The following is an 11,603-nucleotide window of genomic DNA, read 5'->3' as shown; positions in this document are numbered from 1 at the left end:
CTGAACTTTATTAACGTTCCAGCTGAGCAAAGTGTTAATTGCAACGTAGCGTTAAGGTCCTGACTACTGTGACGGAGTGTTTTCTGGAAAGCAAAGCAACAAATTGGAAACACCCTAAAAAAATTCAGCGAAGAACAAGAAAACCAAAATAGAATGTAAAGAAAAAATCTATAAATTAAGTTTTTGTTTATCTACCTTTGCTACTATTTGCATTGGTTTGTGCGATTGTGTGTGCGTTCGTGCGTATGGGATAATCACATAGAATTTGGATTTTCTAAATTTCAGTGCTATCATCATCTAGTCTCTAATCGCTCGCTGCTGCTGTTGCTGTACAAATTCACAAGGGGTCGAACGAATCAGAGGGAAAATGTCGCAAGCTGGAACTGTGGGAACACCCTCAGCGCTAAATAATGGTTTCAACAAAGTTTTCATTCAACGCGATTATAGCGAAGGTACGGCAGTGAAATTCCATACCCGATTGCCACCAGAGTTGGAGGGATTGGTAAGTGTAATGGAAGTTCGGGTACGCAAGTATCCGTTTTTTAAGGAATAACTGGTATCTTCCTAAATAATAGTTTTATTCTCATAGCATTCATGTAAAAAGTCTATTTGGTACAGGGTAATTTGTCCTTGTGGATTTGAAGCATGTAATAGAAAACAATAAGGACTTAAATATTTATATTTGAGGATAAACTTGGGTTTAAATGCATTTTACGGATACCTCTCAAATCATTTTGAAAATTTTATCATAGGTAGCTCATCATATATTTTTCTGGGGAAATCAGTACTTCTTGAGATATGGGGTTCCAAATTTCAAAAAACTACCTCCAATCTTTATTAGAAAAAAAATAAATTTTAATTATGCTCACGTAGTCCAATGTTCCACTTGTCCACAGAAGAAAGGGCTTAAATGCAAGGACACCTCTCAGATAATTTTGAAATTTTTACCATAAGTAGCCCTTCTGATGCTGATTACAGAAACATAATTTTTTTAACGGGGTGAAATCAGTACTTATCCAGATATGGGGTTCGATAGTTCCAAAAATACCCCCACTTTTTAATAAATATATTTAAGAATACCACTCCGAAACATATATTTTTTAAATCAGATAGTCCTTTTGGAGCAGACCACAACCACCTGTCCATAGAAAAAAGTCTTAAATCACCGCCCGAAGGCCGGCTATTAAAAAAAATAAATAAAATTTAAAGAAAATTTTGGTCGCGTAGCCCAATTTTCCACCTGTCCATAGGATAAAGCCTTAAATCCCCGGCCGAAGGCCAGCTATTTAGGAAAACAATTAAATTTAAAGAAATTTTTGTTTTTCAATTTCATTATTTTTTCATGAATGGGAACCAAGCCACAAGGACATGATCGGTTCCAAAAACCACTATACATCTACTACTCCAAATTTTGCTCGCGTAGCCCAATTCTCCACCTGTCCATAGGATAAAGTCTTAAATCCTCTATTTTGGAAAACATTTGAATTTAAAGAACTTTCCACCTGTTCATAGGAGAAAGCCTCGGCCGAAGGCCGGCTATTTAAAAAAAATTAAAATTTAATAAAAATTCTGTTCACGTAACTCAATTTGTACTATTTATTACTGATCGGTTATTTATAAGTAACTTTTTGTAGTGTAAACAATAATGTGCATTACATTGGAAAGAACGTAAAAAGTGGGGGTATTTTTTGAACTTTGGAACCCCATATCTCGGGAATTACTGATTTCCCCTCGATGAATGTTGTTGCTGTAATCAGCATCAGAATGGCCACCTATGGTAAAAATTTCAAAATTATGTGAGAGGTGCCCGTAAAGTGCATTTGTTCCGAAGAAAGTCTTAAATGCCGACTACTTGGTAACACATTTTAATTAAAAGAAAATCCTGCTCGCGTAGCCCAATTTGCGTCTGTCCATAGGATGAAGTATTTAATTTCCGGAAAAAATCTGCTCGCGTATTACAATTTTCCGTCTGTACCTAGGATAAAGTCTTAACCCTCCGGTATCAATTTAAATTTGGATACCCCATATCTTTGGAAGTATGAAGTTCTTCTAAAAAATGTGGTTTTGATAGTAAAAAATTTATGTCTGCCGTAAAAAATCAAACATTTCGGAGTGATATTCTTAAATATATTTAATAAAAATATGGGGTATTTTTAGTACTTTGGGTTACTTATTTCCTCCCGAAAAAAAAAATATGTTGTTGAAATCAGCATCTATGGTACAAATTTAATAATGATCTGAGAGGCGTCCGTAATTTGCTAAACTTTGTCCTAAACTTGGAATCTCGTTGATATAATTGATGCGTGTCCGCCCATCTGAACGGTTTTGTTTGTATATTTATAATCAAAGTAAAAATAGCATTTATTATCCCTAAAATATAGTCAGATTTCATAAAAAATGTGGATCTAAAGATCCGAAAATACCCTTATTTTCCACCCGATTATACATCTTATATACATATCTTTCCCAATGAAAGATTACATTGTTGTTAAAGATTATTACCAAAATTCGGAATACTGGTACATATTAACTATTTCAAAATGATATTTTGAAATTTGAAGGAAGTAATAATAAATATGAAACCAACGAAGTTTGGTTTTTCAATAAAAACCATTTCCAAATACTTGTTAGGCTTCATTAAAGAAATCCAGTTTGTGTTTATAACACTCTCAGCCTTATAGCTAATTAGGGTATGTAGACGACAAAAATGTGCCTCATCGAATTTATTGTTTTTTAAACGAAATGTTTCTTTGGAACAAATCCATTTCAGACAATTTGGAGTCGATTTACAAATATCCGTCTGTCTCGCTGGTGGGCACATAATATCATGCGAACGAACTATCGATTTTAACCAAATTCTACAGAACTTAATATTTGGATAGGGACTTTATTTAACATGCTTCGGAATGTCCGATTTGGGCCAAATGTGCACCGTTTTGTCGTATGATTTGTAGCCATTTCAACGTATCTTTATAATGTCTCTCTTATAGAAGTCTGCTCTCTATTGGCGAAAAACAAATCTAGTAGTCGATTTTTCACAATCCTCCCTAGTACAAGTCTGGACTGTATGGCGGATGCATTAACACTTTCAAACCAAGCTCCCGAAGTTTCTAGCGAGTCACTATAGACGTGTGTGGCCTAACGTTGTCTTGGTGGAACACGACATCTCTCCTTCCTGAACGGAATCTACGAAACCAAAATTGCAAAAATCTGAAATTGTTTGATCGATACTTTACGAGAAATATGTCTCTGTACAGCCATCGGCAGAAAAAAATAATGGAATTCTATAAGGTTTGAAGATGGGACTTATCGGTCCATTCCCCACAAAGGGTCAAAATGGAATGTGAGATTCGACCCAAACTTAGGACAACGTAATATTTTTGCCAATTCAAGATCAACTCCGAAATGGTATCCATTGGTCCAATCTTTCTGGTACCTCCCACACTAAATTGTCAGTATTTTGCTGAAAATTACTATCCGATTTGAACTAAACTTTGCACAAGCTAATATTTTGACCACGTCTGACCATGAATTGCCTAGCGTACGGAATTGAGTTTATTTCTTATTTCAAAATCTATCCAGATTTAGAAATAAATTCCCTATATTTTAATCAAAAAAAAAAAAAAAAAATAAATAAAATAAATAATAATAAAAATATCGTTCAAATATAGTCCGATTTTATGTAGATGATGTACTTAAGGGGACATCCGAATCCAAAAATTTCATTGTGATTCCAAGGAGCACTTGTCTGGCTCTCGTATGAAATAGAATATCTTCGGATCAGTCACAGTTTCGTCGTTAAATGTAACTAAGATCCTGTCATCCTTACCAGGGTTTGAGAACGACTTAACAGTTGCCCACAATTTACATACACCCGTACCGATGTTCCTCAGGTGCTCCAATTATGTATTCCCTTTATGCTCAGCCACTAATCTGCTGACATTTAACGTGAGTTCCCTGATCCTGTGATCTGCTATGTTTGAGCTCGACGGAGCTCATCACGCTCAATTGCAAGGCCAACTAATTCTGCTGGGAATTTGTAGGAAATCTTGTGGCTGCAGCTGTAATCATGTCCAGAATTTCCTTTCTGCTACCAGTGCATCAAAAGAAATGGAAAGTTCTTTGAAGCGCCGGTTGGTGAACTCTCTGAATCCATGTCGGTTGACTTTTCTATGGTTAAAGAAGTGCGACGTTCAGAGATGATGAAATCGGGCGGTCTGCCACAAATCATGGTGGACATTGAAATCCCCTCCACTAGGAAATTAATGTTGGGGAAAATAACGCGGTATATACATGTTAAGCACCTCTACCTCGGCAGTATCACATTTAAGGGGACCTCCCCCATTCTCGATTTTAAATTTTCAAGATTTTCATTGGGCTGGTAAATGAATACCAATGCATGTTATGGTTTGTAGAGATTTAAAAGAGAAGAAAAATAATTTTTGACGTTGTTTTTGGTAATTAAGGAAAATACCTTATTTTTTATGGCGGACATGATAACTCTTCACTGGAACATCCAAGGGTGTTAGAAAGAGTACATGTCTGGCCGTATGAACTAGGATTATTGACTTCGCTCAAAAAATAACAAAATGGTGGACTCTTGAATTCGAACAACACTGCTTCGAGAAAAATGAGTTTAATGTTTGGGAATCACTTTTGTCGTCACTTGATGCTGACACAATAAATCGACTATACCTTCAAGAGTTCTTAATAATTTCACTTGCAATTTTGTAGGGACATTCTTGAATTAGTGTAGATTCGATTGGTGCTTAAGGGATGCTAGGTCCCCAACTCCACTTCCTCTGAACGTTGCAACCATTACAACGCTGTACAATTTTCATTGAGCTTGGGTATTCTTTCAATTTTGCGATCAATTTATTCTTTCGATTCATGAACTTCACTATCTCGTGTATTTTTCCTCGAAGACTTTTGCAATTAAGGCTGACGTCAGAGTGCGCGCGAGAAGCGATGCTATGATATGCCGCTAGACGACGCTATAAACCTCTGCGTGTGTTTTCTTATGGCATAGCTCAAAAGCTGTCAGAGTGGATGCTACGCTACAAGCGAGTGCAAGCGATAAAGCGAGTTGTGCAATGGTTTATAGCAAGAGCTCGCTTTGGCTCTGTTTGAGTTTCTTTGTTTATTATTTTTATTTACCGTTATTGAGTGGTTTTTGGCATCGTTCTATTGCATCTTATCGAATTTTAATGGCATGGATCAATTTTTTTGGATTCTCATGTATTTTTGTGGACTCATGTCCAAATTTAAATAAATAATAATAAAATAATTTGGAAATCGATGCAGAAATATTTGTTAATTTGATAAATTTTTATTTAAAAACTAGCGGGCCCGGCAAACGTTGTCTTGCCTAGCATATAGTTGATGTATAATTTTCGTCATTTTAGGTTGTTTTTTATACCCTCCACAGATTTTTGTAATACATTGGTATTTGTCCGAACACACAGAAAATAACATTACAGTACTGAATATCTAACATTTTATGTTTATGAGCTATTTGCTATTTTTGTCTTCTAAAGTTTCGTTGATTAATAATTGAATTCGTTGAAAATCAATTTAAATTAAACACATTTAAATGCACATATAAGTTTGACTTCCGGATTTAATTACATTTTTCCCAATATATTTAATATAGAACTTTGAAATTTGCACATTTCTACTACTCATAAGATATTTGGTATTGAAAATGTTACATTTTCGTTCACTTTTTATGGTAGCCCCCAATATTCAACAGAATTACTTCTAATTTAATAATAGGGATACTACTACTAATACTGCCTAATTGGGATGATCAATATTGGCCCAAGAATTCGAATATTCCCCATATAACGAATATCCCCCATATACCTAAAATTCGGTATTTGGCTGTAATTTTATATTCGCCCAAGCCTCCAAATATCGCCTATATAATAGTACTCCAAATGTTCGATGCTATGGGGGATTTGGGCACGGTTTTAAATATAATCGGCTGTAATTTGGCATATATCCATTCCCATTGTAGTAGCTGTAATATACCATTTCTATTTAGGACCAAAATTTCGTATTGTAAAGACATTGAGCAAATTGGGTTGGCCTAACGTATTAAAAAGGTGCCATAAATATTTCCCGTTTAATTATCGGTATGTCTGTAATTTTGAACATTATTTTTTTCAGAGCATGGACAACTTACTACCACATAATACTGAAACATTGTCCCCACCGATTTAGGGAATCTACAAAGTGCGAAGTGTTGTTTTTATAAGTTCAAAGGCATTAACCAACGATTAGGAAAGATTTGATATTTCTCATGACATTGCAACATTTTAGGTATTATAAGGATCAACATGTCCCTATTATTATTATTTTAAAGAAAATAATCTAGGGCATGAATCTTAGAATCAGAACACTATTCCGACTGTCTTCTGATTTTCATCCTTGCATTTGTCCCAAAATTTACGTGGATTTTATAGAAAACCGTGTACATACAATGATCGCGTGTATTCATTTTTGTATTCTCACAAACAAAAAAGTTTAAATACAATGCCAATCCAATTGAAATTGAAAATTTTCAATAATTAACAAATTAAGGTTTATAGATTGGTCGCTACCAATTCTAGCCCAAAATATCTCAAAAAGCAACTACGACGTGGTGCAATCAAATAGCTTGATACAAAATTCGTGGAAATGCAAATATGCTTCATGGTAATTTTTTTGCAAATTTTCCGCGGTTTTCAAGACTAAGATCAGATAAATCCGTTCAGCCGTTCTCGAGTTTTAGCGAGACTAATGAACAGCAATTAATTTTTATATACATACATATATACAATAGTTTTTTCAAGGCAATGACAATCCAATTGATTGTAGAAAATTTTCCATAAGTGACAATTACTTAAAGATATTATACGCTGCCAATTTTCGCCCAAAATATGTCCAAGAAGAACTACGAAGAGATGAAATCATAAAGGTTCGATATAAAATGTGTGGACATTCTAAAATCTTTCAAAATATATTTTGCAACATTTTCGCGGATTTTGCTCAAAATGTTCCTTCATTAAAACCTTTCCACTTCAATTACAGACTACTAACAGAAACTGTAAGTCAAATAGTCTAGCCATTTCTTTAAAATAATTTTTGCAAGATTTTCGCGGATTTTTCTTAAATTTTTTTCATAAAAACCTTCCCACTGTAATTACCGACAACTGAAAGAAACATTGAATCAAATCGGTCCAGCCGTTCTCAATTGATGAGTTAGTATACATTTTTATGGCTCCATTTTTATATATATAGATTACTTCGCCTGAATCCTTCTTGAGTCAATAAACACCACTTTACAACAGAAATAGGCGATGTAAACCAACAACACGCTTTGCTCTCTATAGCACTCACACTGACATACTCATAGCATTGAAGTAGTATGAACTATTATAGCATGTAGTATCGCATCGCTTCTCGCTTGCACTCTGACGTCAGCCTAACACTGTCAGGAGTAGGAACAGCAACGTGCGGTCTTAAATACTGCATATTGAACTGGTTTTAACGTGATTTTTCCGTACTCCGACGAAGAAATTCTTTAAAAAAAAAACCTATAAAATGGAAAGCCCACTAAAATGCATATGGTATCAAAAATCTCACCCGCTTTTATTTTTCCATCGTCCAACAAGTGCAGTGGATGTGTCTATGCTGACAATATTTTCCGAAAATTTCTACTAAAAACGAAATCGAATGAGCTACCTCTATACAAATGACCTGTACCACAAAAGGTTCACCTTTACCCATTAAACAAACTCCTTCTCCTAAATTAAACTAATTCTTTAAACAATATTTAAAAAATAATATGATTAAAAGATATTTTGATAATGAATTTAAATTCTTATTCTATTGTTTTTTCTTTCACAGATCGAAAGACATGTCTTTGAGTCTACCATAAATAAACTAAATGAATTTTTTGCTGAAGCTGAAAAAGGATCATGCAGTACTTATTGTGAAGGTTGTATTGGTTGTATAACTGCCTATTTGGTATATATGTGTTCGGAGACACATTATGAAAAAGTAAGTAATCCAAATACAATCATACATAGAATAAATTGCAATAATTTATCTCTAATTTTCATTACAGACTCTACGTAAAATTTCCAAATATATTGCTTCCCAAAATGAACGCATTTATCATCCCAAAGGTTTACAAATTATCGATCCTACCTATCGTGGTCTGCGAGTAATAGAAATTACAATATTAGATCGTCCTGGACGAACGTGACTTCCGCTTTCACACTCCACCGAAGAGTTTTTCATGTAACAAAACCAACTCACACAGACTCACTTGCATCATCATATTTGTACATTTTAAGGAAACATCAACAGAAATAACAACAAAAACACATGGATTTGCGTGTTTGAAACACACTTCTGGTGAATTATTTATGGATTATAAATGGATGGATGACAAAATGAAGAACAAGAAGAACAAAAGAAAAGAAAACGACAAAAACTTAGCTTTATAAAAGTGGACGAAAGAAGAAGCTGAGAAGAAGAACTTTTTTTAATTCCAAAAATGAAAACATATTACAACAAAACTTTCAAAAACTCTTGATACTTAAATTCATCATACTGACAAAGTCAATATGTACGAAATGTAGACAAACATAATATGCCAAGATTTAGACCCCCCAGTTTAAAAACAAAGATGAAGAAAATAATACAAAACACAATCTAAAATAAAAAAATGAAATTATAAGTTTATAATTAGTTATAAGCTTATGGTTAAACCTAAATAAACTAAGATAAATATTTTGAAACCTAAAAATACTAATAAAAAAAAGTTTGATAGATTTTACGACTAATTGTCGATCGATTCCCTACCCACCACCATCGTCGGTATCTTTAAATGAATTGTGGAAAAAATATCAATGTCTTTGTTTGATCAATTCGCATCCATTATTTTCTATGATTGAATGAGTTATATTGCATGTGTTTCGTCATTATCATTGTCATCATTGCATTTTTGTTATTCCATTTCCTTGCCTTTCTTTTCTCGTTTCTCTCTGCAATACTTCCAAAACGTTTTGTTTTCGTTTTTTTCTTTTTTTATTAATTTATTTTATATTTTTAAATATTTTCATACATTTTAGCTATAACTGTAGAGAAAAAAACGGTGTAACTTCTCAAGAAGAACAAAAACAATTGAAAATGAAAATTATATACCAATAAAAATATTCCTTACGAAACATTTCAGATAGTAAGCAATGTGTACTAAAAATATAAAATGAAACAGAAGAAATAGTATCAAATAATAATAGCAAATTATAATTGTCTATTAAGTATTTATAACAAGAAATAAAAACCAATAATTAAAAAAATTAATTTAAATGAAGATTTTTTTTTAATTTTTTGTTTAAGAGAACAAACAAAGTTCCATATGGCAATGGTCAGAAGCGCATTTATCGCTCACCTAGAAAACTTGTTGTGACCTCATCGCCGCCAGTATTTGTTTTTGAATCGATGATTAGTAAAATTATATTTAAACTAACTAAACTATTGTCCTGAAAATTTGTGCTGTTACCGTACAGCAAGAATCTACTATTTTTTACTACGATAACCATTTTTTTCTTTTACGATATCGAAATAAATTGTAAAAAATAGTAGATTCTTGCAGTACGGGAACAGACCCATTATTTTGCTATTTTTGTTTGGTGCATTCAGTTCTGAGTTACAAGGTGTTCAAAATGGAAGTGAACAAAGAGAGAATTCGGTAAATTTTTCATTTTTTCTTTGACAAAGGCAAAAAGGCAAGCCAATGGTGTTTATGGTTCCGATACTGTATTAACCAATTATGTGCAATTTTGGTTTCGAAGATTTCGTTCAGGAATTTTTTATGTTAAAGATGCACTTCGCAGATGTAGGCCGGTCATCAAAAATGTCGATAAAATCGGAGAAATGATCGAAGTTTATGGCATTTTAGAAGTCGTAACATCGACCATAATTATTTTAAAGCATTTACAAAAAAATAGGAAATTAATAAATAATGGAAAGAAATAATTTATAATCCCTTTCTCTGCTCATTTATAAAATAATTAAAAACCGAGTACGTCATGGTAAATTGCTGCCAGGAGAAGACGAGATACCAAATAACAGACTAGTAGTACGTTTACATTTAATCGGATTTTATTAATCCAGTGGATTTCAATTGTCGATTCCTTTGCTTATATGTCAAATAAATCCTCATAAAGTAGGCTAACCCGGTAAAAAGTTCTAATGTATATGCCGTTTAGGACAGCTAACTGAAAATGAAATTTGCAGGGGGCTATATCCAAAAATCGACCTAAACTTACAATAGCTGTGTTCCCAAACCTGCAATATAGTACTATATTGTACTAGTTTTGCAATTGTTGCTAGAAAAGCGTTTCCTTACGCCGAAAAGTAGGAAAAATTGAAGTTAAATTTAAGAGAGTTAAAACCAAAATGGCGTTCTCTTCTCCTATTTTCTGCAAGACCAATTTGGCCTAGCACGAAATAGTAAATGTAGTAAATTATGAATTTGACATTTGATTGCCAGAGATATACAGTCCGAAATAAAGCATATGAAAGTTAGGGCTTCAACAAAAGGGACACACGCATAGACGCTTAAAAAAAACAAATAAGAAATTTAAAAATGGACAAACAGTTTTTTTATTCCCTTTTGAATGAAGATGAATGGCTGGCAGAAGATTCAGATAAAGATACTATAGAATGAAGACTTGGGTTGGTCAATCGTACCAAAATATCCAAAATATCTTGGGCTTAAGACAAGTTTAGGGGCTCCACTTGGATCGCTTTGATATTTTTACAGTAAGTAGTCCTCGGTGAACTGATTACAGTGATATGGAGAGAAATGCATACTTCCCGAGATATGGGCCTTGAAAGTTAAGAGAGTATGTTGTTTTAATTAGCCGTATCATTTTAAAGGTTATGGTTTGTGTTATATAACTAGATGAATATATTGCGTAGCCATGTATGAGCCTGTCCATATGTGAAAGTGTTATTCTTAAGTTCTCTTAAAAAATACCCGGTATAACCTTTTAATGATACCCATATTGTCTTGGTGGCAATATAAAAAGGGTTGTTTTAAACAAAATATGTTCCGAAATTTCAAGGCCAATATCTCGGGAAGTATGCATTTTCCCAGAGGAAATGTATATCTCTGTAATCCGCACAAAGAGGGCTACTTATGGTAATCATTTCAAAATGATCCGAATGGAGTCCCTAAACTTGACTTGTTCCATATCTTGTGGTTCTAGTTCGCAAAATATCTACCAATTTCAATAGCATTAACATTATGGGAGCGTCCAGCCATGTAAGCCTTTCCGGGCTCGGAGTCGTCGGAAACTCCACTTCCAAATATTCGATAAGATTTTCCTCTAAATTATACAAATAAAAAAATAAACAATAAATATATATATATTATCAAAATCAGGCAATGGACTCCGTTTAACTTTTTGTTTTTTTTTTGTGCCTAATTTCTGTAGTCTTTTTTTTTTTTTGTCCGTAACAAATGAAATTTTGTGATTTTGACGTTTCTTCATGTTTTAACTATTTTTCGTTCCTTTACTTTTTGCGCAAATCTTGTATAT

At 33.4% G+C, this 11,603-nt stretch overlaps 1 protein-coding gene across 1 annotated transcript; it reads left to right on the top strand.

The window, feature by feature from the left end:
• The first annotated feature begins 367 nt into the window (after positions 1–367).
• Positions 368–8,290, top strand: LOC133330836 (golgin subfamily A member 7-like). Its single transcript, XM_061539242.1, has 3 exons — positions 368–502; positions 7,894–8,046; positions 8,114–8,290. The coding sequence occupies exons 1-3, from the start codon at positions 368–370 to the stop codon at positions 8,252–8,254; spliced, it is 429 nt and encodes a 142-aa protein (XP_061395226.1). The 3' UTR covers positions 8,255–8,290.
• Positions 8,291–11,603: the final 3,313 nt, after the last annotated feature.

This window comes from Musca vetustissima, unplaced genomic scaffold, assembly GCF_032173495.1.
Source record: "Musca vetustissima isolate MV318-11 ecotype Yass unplaced genomic scaffold, APGP_CSIRO_Mvet_v1 utg16389, whole genome shotgun sequence".
NCBI classification, from domain to species: domain Eukaryota; kingdom Metazoa; phylum Arthropoda; class Insecta; order Diptera; family Muscidae; genus Musca; species Musca vetustissima.
Note: the sequence above shows the minus strand (reverse complement) of the source record. Positions and strands in the feature narration are given on the sequence as shown.

Coding starts and splice junctions, on each gene's coding strand:
- LOC133330836 (XM_061539242.1), top strand. CDS start 368: ATGTCGCAAGCTGGAACTGTGGGAACACCCTCAGCGCTAAATAATGGT. Junction 503..7,893: donor CACCAGAGTTGGAGGGATTG/GTAAGTGTAATG, acceptor TTTCTTTCACAG/ATCGAAAGACATGTCTTTGA. Junction 8,047..8,113: donor CGGAGACACATTATGAAAAA/GTAAGTAATCCA, acceptor TTTTCATTACAG/ACTCTACGTAAAATTTCCAA.